General features: G+C 43.7%; 1 protein-coding gene across 2 annotated transcripts in view; it reads left to right on the top strand.

The window, feature by feature from the left end:
- SNX27 (sorting nexin 27) overlaps positions 1-11,709 on the top strand; it is an 87,156-nt gene extending 75,447 nt beyond the window's left edge. For both annotated transcript variants that reach the window (XM_021089855.2, XM_003125761.7), the window contains 4 exons: positions 5,606-5,755; positions 6,349-6,477; positions 6,880-6,939; positions 7,862-11,709. In XM_021089855.2, coding sequence (XP_020945514.1) covers positions 5,606-5,755; positions 6,349-6,477; positions 6,880-6,939; positions 7,862-7,909 — 387 coding nt within the window. In that variant the 3' untranslated portion in view covers positions 7,910-11,709. The remainder of the gene's footprint in view (positions 1-5,605; positions 5,756-6,348; positions 6,478-6,879; positions 6,940-7,861) is intronic.
- Positions 11,710-14,644: the final 2,935 nt, after the last annotated feature.

Genomic DNA, 14,644 nt, shown 5'->3' with positions numbered 1-14,644 from the left:
GCCACTCTGTGGCATATGAAGGTTCCCAAGCTAAGGGTCGAATTGGAGATGTAGCTTCTGGCCTATACCCCAGCCACAGCAATGCCATAACTGAGCCATGTCTGCGACCTACACCACAGCTCACAGCAACACTGGATCCTTAATCCACTGAGCGAGGCCAGCAATTGAACCTGCGTCCTCATGGATGCTAGTTGGGTTCATTAACCATTGAGCCATGACGGGAACTCCAGAAAAAACACTTAAAAAAACTTCCACTCATATCACTTTAAAACTTTCTTGGAAAATTCATATAGTTGAAAATTTTCTAGTTACAGTTTTTCATGATTTCATACAAAGCAGTAATCACATTGGTAATAGTTGTGATAGGTCACTTGAATTTCATTTGTACTTTCTGTGCAGTTTTTATGAGGGACTGTTGATCCTTCTAAATTAATTGTATTGGAATAAGAATGCATAAGAAACAAGTTAGCCATTGAACTTTTTATTAGCCCATAGTCTTATATTTAGTTGGGATAGTTATTTTATCACTCATAGGACAAAAAGGGAAGCATCCACCAATGTTGTATATACCTAAAGGTTGAAATAGAACACACAAAAATCTTTTGAATTAAGTCCTGGGAGAATTTTGGTTAAGGGAATTTTGCTGTGTGGGAGACAAAGTTTTAAAACTCAACTTCCCTGAGAAAAAAGAATGTATACATGTATGTGTAACTGGGTCATCTTGCTGTACGGTAGAAAATTGACAGAACACTGTAAATCAGCTATAGTGGAAAAAATAAAAATCATTATTTAAAAAAACTCAACTTCCCATCTCTTCTCTAAGATAACGATATCATCTTTTCTGTATTAATGAATGATTTTGACCAACACATCTGCATCTTTTTTGGTGAAAAGGGCTATCAGGCTCTGCAATAGTTCCTTCCCTTTGTCAGAAGAAGTTCCTTTCCCTTTGTCAAAGCCAGCAGAATTAAGGTAACCTCATAAGGGCTCCTGAATATGGAATACATGTTTCTTTGCATGTATAGCATTCCAAACACTCTCTTCCATATATTCATTTAACAAAAAATATTTGTTGAGCACCACATTAGCCCAGGCGCAGTGCAAAGTGCTAGAGAAATAAATAGGTTTGGGTTGTGTAGGTTGTATCTTGTAATACACAGTTGAGAACTTGAGTGAAGTTGGTATGTTGATTTTTCCACATGGGTTCATCTGAGTTCAGTATAAAATATGCTTAAACATTTATGGAATTCTGTTGTCTTAAAAACTTAGTGCTAATATACAAGTGAGTACCAGCTCCATAATACTGCAGTCTGATTTAAAAAGATACCTCCCCCTCCACCCTCAGTTTGGGTTTTATTCAGGTATTAGCCAATGATCACTGTTAGTACATTGAAACTTCCACTTCATATGGACCCTTCTGAGCCTGTAGGTCTTGATACCATTGTGTATTATAGCTTAGCATGGTTGATAGGCCTAAGATTGGGCCACATCACTATGATTAGTTGCCAAATCACTGTGTGACCATCAGCAGTTCACAAACTTCTCACTTTTAGATTCTTTTCTGTGAATTGGACATGTTCAGATTGCTAGCTTATCAAGTAGACTCTTGACAAAATACTTCAAAGTTCTTGACGGATAAATAAGCTTTGTGTAAGTTCCCTTGCTTTCCAAAGAAGACAGTTCATACCTTTGCCATAGTTCGTAATACCCAGGATGATCAAAATGTTTTTGTTTTCTACTTAATTACAAAGTTAGGTTGAATCTCAAATTTGGATGGTCAGATACAACATAGTGAACAGAAAACTTGTTTGTTTTTTTTTTGTCTTTTTAGGGCCGCTCTTGTGGCATATGGAGGTTCCCAGGCTAGGGATCTAATGGGAGCTGTAGCCACTGGGCTACACCATAGCCACAGCAACGCCAGATCCGAGCCGCATCTGCAGTCTACAACCACAGCTCATGGCAACAATGGATCCTTAACCCACTGAGCGAGGCCAGGGATCGAACCTGAAACCTCCCGATTCCTAGTCGAATTAATTTCTGCTGCGCCACGACGGGAACCCCATGGATACTAGTCGGGTTCTTAACCTGCTGAGCCACAGTGGGAACTCCAGTGTCAACATAATTTTTAATGATGTAAGTCTAGTCCCCACCTCATTTACCTGGGAGTCACTTGTGAAGACTGCTTAAAATACAGATTTTTGGACCCCGGCTCACATTTACTAAGCCAGAATCTCTAGGGGTAGGCTTCTTGTAAAGACTTTTGCAGAAGCACCCTAGTGAGTCTTAGACTTTGGGAGAGTTGGCTCTGAAGGTTCCTCTCAAGCCTTTATTTCAATTTTAAATCTGGTTTGCCCCTTGGCAGGTTGTTTTGGAGAACAGAAAGTTCTCCAGAATGGACCTCAACCCCCTCACCTAAAGTGTTCTGCTCTGTTGAGTACTTTTTCTCTGCTTTGATAACTGTAATATTGTAGTATTTACCTATCTTGCCAAACATTGAACTTTATAAAATGTCCTGTGCCATACCTGTTCTCTTCTCTTGCCTAATGTGGGCCATCATCTAAGTGGTATGCAAATCCAGGAAGGTAATTTAGGATATGTATTTAACTACTCAAAATTTAATATGAGGGAATTCCCTTCGTGGCACAGCAGAAACAAACCCAACTAGTGTCCATGAGAACGCAGGTTTAATCCCTGGCCTCGCTCAGTGGGTTAAGGATCTGGCGTTGCCATGAGCTGTGGTGTAGGTTGAAGATGTGGCTCGGATCTGGCGTTGCTGTGGCTGTGGCGTAGGCCGGCAGCTGTGACTCTGATTGGACCCCTAGCCTGGGAACTTCATATGCCGCAGATGCAGCACTAAAAAGCAAAAAAAGAAAAAAATTAACATGAAAGGAGAATAGGATAATTTTGTGTTTGAAATATATAGCTATACCTTTGTGTAAATATGTTTGAAAACAAAAATTCATTTTCCTTTGGAGATTTTGGATCTATGTGAAATTTTAAATATTTCTTCTCTACACTTCTGCAAATCCAGGAGTAGAGAGACTGCCCATTTAAAGCTGAGAAATCCAACCTGACCTGAGAATTTCTGAAAACCATAAGTTTCTCCAGTGACACTTTACCTTAATAGAACCTTTAAAATTATTTTTTAAAGCTATTATGTATTGAATACATGTATTAGGTACTAAGTACTGCACTAGATACTTTTAGAGCTCACAAATAACTATGGTATAGGTGTTATTATTTCCCTTTTTATGGAAGAAGAAACTAAGGGATTTAGTAATTGGCTTGAGTTCAAGTCACTTGCCCAAGGTTACACAGTTAGGAAGTGATGGGGCCAGGATTCAAGCCCAGGGCAGTCTGGGCCCAGGCTCTTGATCAGCCCTCTGTGTTGTTTCCTGTCCCAATCTTGGCTGCTTGTTATAACCCTAGAAGAGTTCTCTGCTGTATCATCCACTGTCATATTTACCATATTTTTGTTCGTTGTGCCAGTAGGAGGGCTAAACAGTATCCATGTTAATCACTGATTCAGGAAGGATGATGATAAAGGGGGATGGATGGGGTAATAGAAGGAGGGAGACAGAGAGAAGGAAACCGATGCAAATGAAGTATCATGGTACTTCTGAATTGGCCCTAGCCCTGTGTTCTTGCCACCCTTTTATAAGGTTTCATCTTTAAAGTTGCTTTTTTTTTTTTTTTTTCCTGTATTTTTGTCCTTTTAGGGCCGCACCCGTGGCATATGGAGGTTCCTAGGCCAGGGGTTGAATTGGAGCTGTAGCTGCCAGCCTACGCCAGAGCCACAGCAACGCCAGGTCCGAGCCAGGTCTGCGACCTACACCACACCTCACCGCAATGCCAGATCCTTAACCCACTGATCGAGGCCAGGGATCAAACCTGCACCCTCATGGTTGCTAGTTGGATTCGTTTCTACTGTGCCATGATGGAAACTCCTGTTTTTTCCTTTTTTTTTTTTTTTTTTAGGGCTGCACCATGGCATATGGCGGTTCCCCGGTTAGGGGTCGAATTGGAGCTGCAGCTGCCAGCCTACTCCACAGCCACAGCAATGCGGGGTCCGAGCCATGTCTGCGACTTACACCACAACTCACAGCAATGCCAGATCCCCAACCCACAGAGTGAGGCCAGGGATCAAACCCCTATCCTCATGGATCCTACTCAGATTCATTTCCTCTGCACCAGGATAGGAACACCTTGTTGTTTTTTTTCTTTTTCTTTTCTTTTTTTACACCTGTACCTGCAGCATATGGAAGTTCTCGGGCTAGGAGTAGAATTGGAGCTACAGCTGCAGGCCCACACCACAGCCATAGCAACGCCAGATCTGAGCCGCATTTGCAACTTGTGCTGCAGCAGCAACAACGTTGGATCCCTATCCCACTGAGCAAGGCCAGGGATCCATCCCCCATACTCATAGAGACAATGTTGGGTCCTTAACCCACTGGGCCATAATGGGAACTCCAGTTGCTATCATTTTACCTAAGAGAAATAAATATAAAATAGGGAGGGGAGCATGTGGTATGATTTTTTTCCTCCTGGGCCCTTGATGCTTCTCAGACAGTCCTGGTGGCAGTAGCAACAGTCTTAAGTGCCATTTCTTGGTACCAGAGCCATAGGTTGCCTAGGGTCCTTTTTGTGCTAGTGATTCTTGTACTTCTTTTCTCTTGGTGAGGGAGAAGGCAACTCTCCAGTGTGTTCTAACCTTCATACCCATCTAGATGAGATCAGCTTGAGTGCTACACCTTTGCCCTCTCTATAACTCTCTGCATGCATCACCACTGTGCCCTGTTCTTCCTGAAGGACATGCAAATGGGGGTGTCACACGGGCACAGGAATATTTGCTTGTTTCCCAGGCAATCCCTGAGAGGAAACCAGGTCACAGTCCATGCATCTTCCTTTTTCATTATCATCTTTTCCCAATTTCTCTTCTAGTCTCTTTCCTGCTCATCTTCTCCTATTCTCTCCCCCCTCAACTCAAAATAGTGAGGTCAGCCTTAACTATAGAGGAGAAGGGACAAAGCTGAGTTAGAGCCAATAGTTGAGAGAACTGTCTGGATTAGTCTTGTAGCTTTGTAGCTGTGAGAGCGTCATATATGTCACTTGATTTTGGTCCATATGCTTTTTAAGGAGACATATATTGGAGACCCGGAGGACCGTAGGGCTGAATGGGGACTAGTTGGTAATAGAGAAAGGATCAGTGGCCTAGAAATTGTAGCTTCTAATCCTTTCCTTTATTAGAAGGATAGATTTGGATCCCATCCCTTAGGTACATGAACATCGAGGTCTAAACTAAATAGCATTTTGAGTTCCCTCTCATCCTAGGAGTCTTGGTTGCAGTGTCTCTTCTGGCTTTGTTTATATGTTTTAAGCAGAAAAAGAGGGCATGGTTGGAAGTATGGAGGTGGAATTTAGAAGTAGGATAAAGGATCATTAAGGAGTCTTGTCCCAGCTTAGCGATGGATATGAGACCAGAGGCAAGGTCTTCAGGTTGCTGAGGGAGAGGATTCTCTTGGATCTTTCTTCTGCCCATCTCAGCAGCTCTTGATGATGGTTTAGTTCCATAGTAAAACGGTTTCCCTTTCCTTTTTTTTTCTAGTACCTCAATATGCTAAGGACTTGTGAGGGCTACAATGAAATCATCTTCCCCCACTGTGCATGTGACTCCAGGAGGAAGGGGCATGTTATCACAGCCATCAGCATCACGCACTTTAAACTGCATGCCTGCACTGAAGAAGGACAGCTGGAGGTGAGAGTTCATTTAGTGTATAGCTGGCCTGTCAGGTGGCTGTGGCCAGCACACTGGGAATACTTTGATACTCACTTGCTATGTTTCAGATCCCACCTGGGGGGAAATGAAATCAAAAGTGTTTAACTGGGCTAGATAAATGGGCACTGGGTCCACATTGCTCCTCACCTTCACTGGCTGCTTACACTGACTTTTATCCTTGTTGGTCTTTTCCCTGAAATGATGTAAACATCTCCACTCATTTCTTTTCTGCTGCCTGGTTCAGAACCATCTTACCTAAGCTCCCCAGCATTCTAAAAAAAAATTTTTTTTTCTTTTGTTTTTTTAGGGCCGCGCCCATAGCATATGGGGGTTCCCAGGCTAGGGGTTGAACCAGAGCTATAGCTGCCAACCTATACCACAACCACAACGCCAGATCCGAACTGCATCTTTGACCTACACCACAGCTCACAGCAACGCCGGGTCCTTAACCCACTGAGCAAGGCCAGGGATCGAACCCGAAACCTCATGGTTCCTAGTCGGATTTGTTTCTGCTGCGCCACAACAGGAACTGCAGCATTCTAAAATGTATACCCTTGTTCTTGGTTGTTTAGAATCAGGTAATAGCATTTGAATGGGATGAGATGCAACGATGGGATACAGATGAAGAAGGAATGGCCTTCTGTTTTGAATATGCAAGAGGAGAGAAGAAGCCTCGATGGGTTAAAATCTTCACACCATATGTGAGTGGTAGATGAGGAAGCATGCTTGGGGAAAGTAGATTGGGCTTAAAGTTCTCCCGAAGCTAAATGCATAATGGAGAGAGCTATAGGGCTAGCAGTTGTTTTAAGACGTGAACCTCTTTGAATCCTAGAGCCCTAGTTCTTTCTGTCTTTCTTTTAGCCCTAAGTAGGATTACAGTTTTACATCCCACTTGACTCACGATTACCACTAGAAGGAGCCAGAGAATAACAGATGAGCCAGGCCTGGGTTTTTATGGGGCTTGTTAGGGTTTTTCTCTAGGATAAGGAAGTTTGGAAGGTGACTCTGGGCAGGAGTTCAAAGCATGGTTCTGTGGTGCCTGGCCTTGAGAAGTCAGTGAGTGTTGCTCTGTTTTTTGCTTCTATTTTTTTTTTTTTTTTCAGTTCAATTACATGCATGAATGCTTCGAGAGGGTGTTCTGCGAGCTCAAGTGGAGAAAAGAGGTAATTCTAGACAATCTTGAATTGATTTTTTTTATCTTTAAAATTTTTGTCTGTTTGAAATGTATAGTCCTATGGTCAAATACCTGGGGCCCTCATCTCCATCTTTCTAGGAATGTTAGTTAGAGAGTGGTTATCCCATATGAGCCAGGATACTCTTCTAGAGAGGTTATTGGTTATTATTAGCCTTGGACGCTGAATGGACTGTGCAGAAAAGCTGTGCTTCTTGTTGAGAGGGTGGCCATTGGCTACAAGCTATTTCTTCTCTCATGACTTTATGGACTCATGAGAGTCTCATGACTCCTCTGCCTTTTTTTTTTTTTTTTTTTAGCAAATCACGCTCCATGTTGTTCCTGACCCAGAAAAGGCAGCTTTAGTTTCAGCTTTTCTGACTGGATGAATCATGAAAGAGTCTGTCTAGGCTAACCAAGAATGTGTGTGTGTGAGATGGTTTTTGCTGCTGCTTTCCTGCTGTCTGTATCTGCCAGTGCTAGAACAGAATTTAGAAGATTCTGAATAATTTGCTACCTACCCTCAAAGAAAATGTTTCTGAGGTTTAGAAGGTAAAGTCAGAAACATGAAACATTATATTCTTGGTATGGTAGAAAGTACACTGGGCTCTGGGAGACAGATCTGGATTCTCTCCTATCTTTTTTTCTCTGATTTTGGGCAAATCAGCCTCTCTGGATCTCAGTTTTCTCATCTTTTCTCATCATAAGACGGGAAGGCTGAACCAGATAATTAACATCCTAGGTTCCTTCCAGCTCTAAGAGGCTGTGAACCTCGATGGGAAGTTATATCAGGGGAAGAGGCCAGTCAGTTCGAGTCATCCAGTCATACATGTGTGAGGGTTTGTCTCTAGATGGCAGGAGACGTGGACACCTAAGGCTTCCCAGTAGTAACTCTTTTCTTTTTTTCCTTTCAGAACATTTTCCAGATGGCGAGGTCACAGCAGAGGGATGTGGCCACCTAGCCTTTCGTTACCCCCTTCCCTTCTTTTCACCCTCATCCTCTTATCCCTTTCGTCTCCCATGTCAGACAGAGTAACCATTAACACAAAGGAAGAGAAAACGGAAAAAAGTCATTATATTCAAAAGCCCTAAACTAAATATTATTAATAATCCCTCTGAATTTCCTATCTCTGGAATTGAGCTGGTAGAGAACAGCAGATTGGTCAGCACCAGGAGTCAACTGAGTTAAGACAGGAAAAGAAATAAGCCCAACCAACTCGCCAAAGGTATCTTTGTCCTTTTACCTGGGCCTCATACCAACAGACTCTCCTTGTACTATATTTTTAAAACTGGAACTATGAACTCCATCCATTTGCACTGTTCAGACATATATATGTATGTATGTAAAAATTATATATACACAAATTAGCTGCACGTATATACATATATATATTTCTTTTTAAATTTCATATTGATGGCAGTACCTTTTTTAGCTTGTGTTTTTACACACCTTTCACTAGAATTCATGACTTCTCTCTTGCTCTCTTTATTTTGAAACAAACTTTAAAAAGAAAAAAAAAAAAACTTTACAGGGAAAATACCTCTCCTCATGAAGGACTCAAAGTTTACAACCTGCTTGGGTTTCTCCCCCTTTTTTGTATTGAGTGACGATTGTGGATCATGGGTTGCCATAGAGTCTGAGGAGCATAGTTTCTTTATCTTCCGAGAGGCTGCTGGGGAGGAGAAAGGTGTGTTTCTCAAGGGCAGCAAGGCTGCAGATCTGTAGGGAGAGTCTAATGATTTGGTGTGGCCTCTTGATTCCAAGACAACTTTCCTGGTTCATCTCTCTCTTCCACTCATGGCTTTTAGCCACATTATACATCTTCCTGCTTCTCCAGGGTCGCCTGTATGCTTTCCTGCGGTTGGCCTAGAATGAAGTGGGGCGGGGTGCCCTCAGGATGATGTTGATGCCACAGGAACCTGAAGTACTTCGTGACTGTGATTTCCCATTCCCCTGCTGTTTCTAAAGCAGGGACAGTACTCGGGACCAGAGTTAAAGCTGATACCTTTAGGCACAAAGATTGGATTTAGGTCGGGGGAAGGGAGGCAGAAAGGCCCTATGTGCGTAAGCTTTTCCCCACTCCATTCCTGACCAGTAACCACCCATAACTATTGCATTCTCCTCGACTTCCTTAAACAGCTGTGTCGGAGAGGGATCTGACAGTATCCTCAAGGCCTTGGGGAAACTTGGATTGGGTCCATGGTCTGTGCCAAGCAAACCATAGCCCATCTGAGCCAGCTCAGGACTCAGGAAGGAGCAGTAGGAGTATGGTTGATTTGGGTTGGATCTTAACTTTTAATTAAAAGGAGACTGAAGGAAAACCTTTTTGTCCCTCAAAAAGCTCCTCGTCTGACCTTGCAGTTAGACTTTTTGAGACCTAAATGCTACATCCCAGGGTCTGGGCCAGGGCTGCCTAGAGTAGGGCAACATTCTCAACCCCCAGGCTCCAAAGATAGCGCATTGGGAGTTCCAGGTCTGGCTCGGATGCACCTGAAACACATTTTTGAGCCTTCTTTTCTTTTTTCCGTCTCTACCTTCTAAACAAAAACCTCCGTAGGATGGCATTTTTGCTTTGTCTAACTGGGAGACAACCGTAGTTGGTTGTATTCAACTCCACTGAGCAGTGTTGGGGTGGTTTGAAGTTTCTGGTTTTTGTAACTTGTTTTTGCAGGCCACTTTTCTTTCTCACTCTGTTATCCTGGCAGCCACTTTCCCCTGGGGAGTGTGGGATCATATAGGACATCCTAGCTTCCCTCCCCTTCTCCAAAGCCAGGTGGAATCACAGAGCACAGGATGTAAGAAAGCTGAATTTTAAAGTTGCAGAGAGTGATCCCTGACTTGGAGGCTTTGGCACAGAATTAACATCATCTGGCTTAAATGAATTTAATAATGAGCCATAGGACCCTGGAAAGAAGGTATTTGATTGCCCCCTCCAAGATGCTGAAGAGGGCTTTGGCACTGGCTTTGTTCGAATGTTAAAAATAGCAGCAGTTTGTCCCCTGATCCCTCAGAGTGGGAGAGGAATGAACAAACCCGGGAGTCCATGGAAAGCCCAAATGCTGACCTCCAGATGAGGGCATCGGGGAGGCCCTTAGTGTGGATAGACGCTGCTCCGTTCCCCATCTGACCTGGCACTCACTCGATGCTTGGAGACTGGGGGAAGGCCCCAGAGGTAGTTAGCCTCTTAGTAGAATCTGTTTAGGAACAGCCCCTGCTTCAGGTTATACAACTCACAAAGCCCCCGGCTACAGCTTGAAGGGGATGGGTGGGGCACGTGAAGGGGCGCTGCCTTCTCTCTCACCCACAGCAGGTGTCCTGCCATGGAGGCAGAGGTCGCCGTGGTGGTGGAGCGCCATAGGGTCAAGCTCTTCTTTGCATGAAGCAATGTTAGTGTGATACCCTTTCCCTCTTGCTTTGTACTTCCTTTCTCGAATCCTTCCCACCTTTCTCGGTCCTGGGTTCTGCCCAGGGAGGTTTCTACTCAGTCTTCTTCTGCAGTTTGTCTCTAGGAGATGGAGAGGCTCTCCCTTCCCCCTGCTTCGCCCCAGCAGAGCCAGCAGGATGTCCCTGAACTCCTGTTGTTCTCCCTTCCCCAACAAAGAGTTTCTATCCTCTTTGATCAAAGCTCATAGTTTTTATGGATCAGGAGAAAATGCAGGCCCTCAGAAACTAATCCCTGCAGAAGGGTTCCTTGGGCCATGCTTTGGGTTTTCTGCTCTTCCTGTTTTTATTCTACTCTCTTTTTTTCTGCCCTCCTGTGCTCTGGGCCTAAGCTCAGTACAGATGAGTGTTCAGGGCAGCTCCTAGGCCTGGACAGCTCTCGGGGAGGAGTTAGATAAATGTTCAACATCCCCATGCCTGGCCCATCTAGTTTCATCCTTTAGTTACCCGGGCCAGTAGCTTTGGGTTCTCCCCTCTTGTAGCTCCAAATCCAATGCTTGGAGCAGTGGTATAGGGCTCTTAATAGGAGGTGACGCCTCTCTCTCATTTCAAAATTTGCCAACTTAGGGCCTGGCTCTGGAAAGCAGTTTTCTTAAAGAGGACTGCATCCTGGGTGATCTGAAATCTCCAGACCTAGAGGGACAGCTGTGCCCTCCCTTCTCTCCTCTGTTCTCTGGCTAAACTGATTTAGCAGTAGAAACCATTTGGTGTGTTGGACTCTAGCATACCACTAGGTTCCTCCCAGGTTCCCTGTGTCATGTTAGCTTCCTTTTGGAGGGAGGGTGATGTGGCTGAATACTCAAGAGAGCAGAGGCGGCGGGTGTGCTTCTAAAGAAGCTCCCCATCTTCCGATTCCTCCTCCGACCTTCCTCTTCCCCCAGGTCTCACTGAGACGGGCAGCGTCAGCTCACTGCTCAGCAGTAATGGAGGCTGTGGGAGAGGCTCAGGGCTCTGGGGAAGAACAGAGTCAAGAGGGGAGTGATATGGGGTGGAGGCACTTAGCCAACCGCTAAACCTGGACACCAATTTTATATCATGCCCCCTTTTTAAGCTGGTGAGCTGGGCTTCAGTTTTCCCCAGGCCATGCACACTTTTAATTTATTTGAGAGAAACTCTAATTGTATTTTCACTGCAGTATCTTGTATTTTTTATTTGTGATTTAAGAAATGTGAAGAGAAAATACACAGACACACAATGGCTAACAGTGATTCTTTCATTCCTTGTTCTAGAGCTAACCACTCTAAACTTGTTTGGTAATGTCACTTAGTGTAATTAATTGTAACATATTCTTTTAAATAAATTGATTTATTGATGAAACTATCCTTTGGTTTCCTAGACTACAAATCCTTTGGGTTGTGTGGGAAGAGGTGAAGAAGGGACATTGGAGTTCGAATGTTCAGTCTGAAGATGGGCGGGAACATCTCACCAGTTCTCTTGAGCAACTAGAAAGGGCAGGAGATGGGGAGGGGTGGGAAAAGGAGAAGCCAGGAGGCCCCCTGGCCCAGAGCTCTGTTTCCAGTGGCTCCTTTGAAAATCCCTTCTTCTCCCTGAGCTCTCAGGGTTGGTTATGCCAGCTCGCACAAACTCCATGTTAAGACTCACAGGACTTCTCTCGGACCTCAGCCTTATGCAGATAGAGCCTGGCAGAGCCCTTGGGACAGATCTTAGCACTGTTCCCTTACCCCCAGCAACGTGTATATGGCTTTTCATTTTTCGAATAACTTAGGAAACTTCTCTCTGGAATCTGAACTGAAAGGTACATATTACCTCTAATGAATGCAGCCCAATACCATGTACTCTGGGTGTTATAGCCCTTCCTCTGCCCATACTCCTGAGAATAAGTGTAGTCTTGCATGTTCTTTGCTTCTGCAGAGGAATCTCATATACTATGGCCTGCGTACTCTTAAGAATATCTACTCTGAGAGTTCCAGCTGTGGTGCAGAGAGTTAAGGATCCAGCATTGTCTCTGCAGCAGTGTGAGTTCAATCCCCCAGCCTGGTGCAGTGGGTTAAAGATCTAGCATTGCCACAGCTGTGGCATAGGTTGCAGCTGCAGTTTGGATTCAGTCTCTGTCCTGGGAACTTCCATATGCCACAGGCACAGCTGGAAAAAAAAAAAGGAAAACCTACTCTGCTCAGTGCAGAGGCTGAATCTGCACTGAAAAGCCCAGCACTTCTTTTAGGTTGGATATTTTAAATTATTTTTATAGACCTTCCTGTTTTTGTTTTTATAATCTCTGTGTGCTTTTGCTCCTTGATTGGAGAATAAGAGCAAGGAGTAGCTGGACATTTTATTTGGCAGTTCAGGAAGAGATGTTGCTCTGGGTCTCTCACTCAGCCATCAGCACTGAATATTTGGAATCTGGTAAATATTACTATGCTAATAGAGGGAAATGTTTCTTTCTTTTTCCTTTTTTTTTTTTTTTTTGGCTGCACTCAAGGCATGTGTAAGTTCCCAGGCCAGAGCCGAAACCTGTGCCACAACTGTGGCAATGCCAGATCCTTAACCCACTGTGCCAGGCAGCGATCAAACTGAAGCTGGGAACCAAGCTACTACAGAGACACCACCACCAGGTCCTTAACCCACTTTGCCACAAGGGGAACTCCAAAAATTTTTTTCTTTAACAAGGAAAGAATCCAGAGAAGTAGAAAGTGAAACTCCAGAGTTAGAATTAACAGAAGTTAAAGTCAAACATTTATTGAATATCTTCTGTGTGCAGGGCATAGATACTGAAATTGATACAAAAACAAAGTAAAAGTCTCTGCTAGCTTTTAGCCTCACAGAGCAATGAACATGATACCCAGCAGTGGAAGGGTTAAGTGCCAGAAAGACCAGAAAAAGAGGAAAGATCTTTCCATGGAGGCTGTTAAGGAAATCTTAACATAAGAAAGTGGTGTTTAAGGTGAACCACTGGGAATGGGCAAGATTTCAACAAAAAGGCATTCAGCAAGTTTTATTAAGCCATTATATGCCAGATAACTATTTGGGAGCAAAAAGATACGGGGTGGAGAATCAAACTTGCCCAGATAAACAAGAAATGGTCCTATTTGATTAGGACTTAAGAGGCATGTAGGAATAAAACAAGATCAGCCTTTGGAGAGCCTTAAATGCCAGGTGAAGTGTTCTACATTAAAAAAAAAAAAAAGTTTTGTTGTTTCTCATCAGCTGCAGTTTAGAAACATCGATGTTTCAGAATATATACAGAGGAATCAATTAGGAACTAGACATGATAAGAAACTGCATGATTTCAAATTATGTTAGGGCAGTGATAACTTGAAATGGGGGAAATGGGTGTGAGAAAAATTGTGGAGTTAAAATATTTGTGATTTAATACTAAACATTGAATTTATGTAAAAGACTCCCAAGGTTTCATGTCTAGGTGATTATAAAATAGATATATTTAAGACTTGAAACTCTGGGGAAGAAAATATTTTAGCTCTGGACCTATTATGATTTAGGCATGTGTGAGAAACCTGCATATTGGTGTCCAGGAGTTAGTTCTTAATTATTTGCTGAGCAGTTTCTAATGTTCCAGGCACCAATTAGGGTGGTGGGGATTCAACAGTGAAAAAGGCAGAGTAAGTATCTGTGAATGAATTTGTAGAAGGCAGGTGGCTTCCCTGGAGAACAGGTCGTAGGAGAGCAGGAGAGGGAACTCAGAAACAGGTGAGGAGGGAACTGCAGGCCTCCAGTGGGCGAGGGTGACCTGGGCAGTGTTGATGGCAGTAAAGATGCATTTAGAGAGAGAGCCAGTAGGGCTTTGCAGCTTGGATGCTAGACGTGACCGAAAGGGTGTGGTCAGAGACCTGGCCTAAGTGGGTACATGGTGGTGCTCTTGACTAGCGAGGAGGACCGACAGAGGGCCAATAGGTTAGAAACACACAGCTGGGAGTTATTTTCATCAAGCAGATGAGAAAACACAACCTCATTTATGGGGAGTAAGGGGAAGCTGTCAACTTGGGGACATAGACTGACAGAGGGGCCAGAGAAGGAGAATCTTAAGAGCCAGAAGCTTGACTCAGGGCTGCCCAAGCTCTCAGATTTGGAGAAGAGAATGAGGTTTGGCTATCAGTCGCAAATACAAGCAGTGAAGGGTTTTAAAATTTCAGCAGGAGAATTAAAAGGCAAAGGAAACCCTGCAAGTCAAATCTAAGGAAATGACACACTTTGCATTACATTCGTAGATTTTAAAGCTCTGAAAATTCGGACCCAGAATGGGAATGCATTGAAGGACCTAAATGTTTTTCTTTCTAAA

This window comes from Sus scrofa, chromosome 4 (genome assembly GCF_054392235.1).
Source record: "Sus scrofa isolate SSC_HxYL_T2T_F1_AM1 chromosome 4, Sscrofa_HxYL_maternal_Yorkshire_Landrace_v2.0, whole genome shotgun sequence".
NCBI lineage: Eukaryota > Metazoa > Chordata > Mammalia > Artiodactyla > Suidae > Sus > Sus scrofa.
The sequence above is the reverse complement of the archived record's forward strand: the minus strand, read 5'-3'. Positions and strand labels throughout refer to the sequence as shown.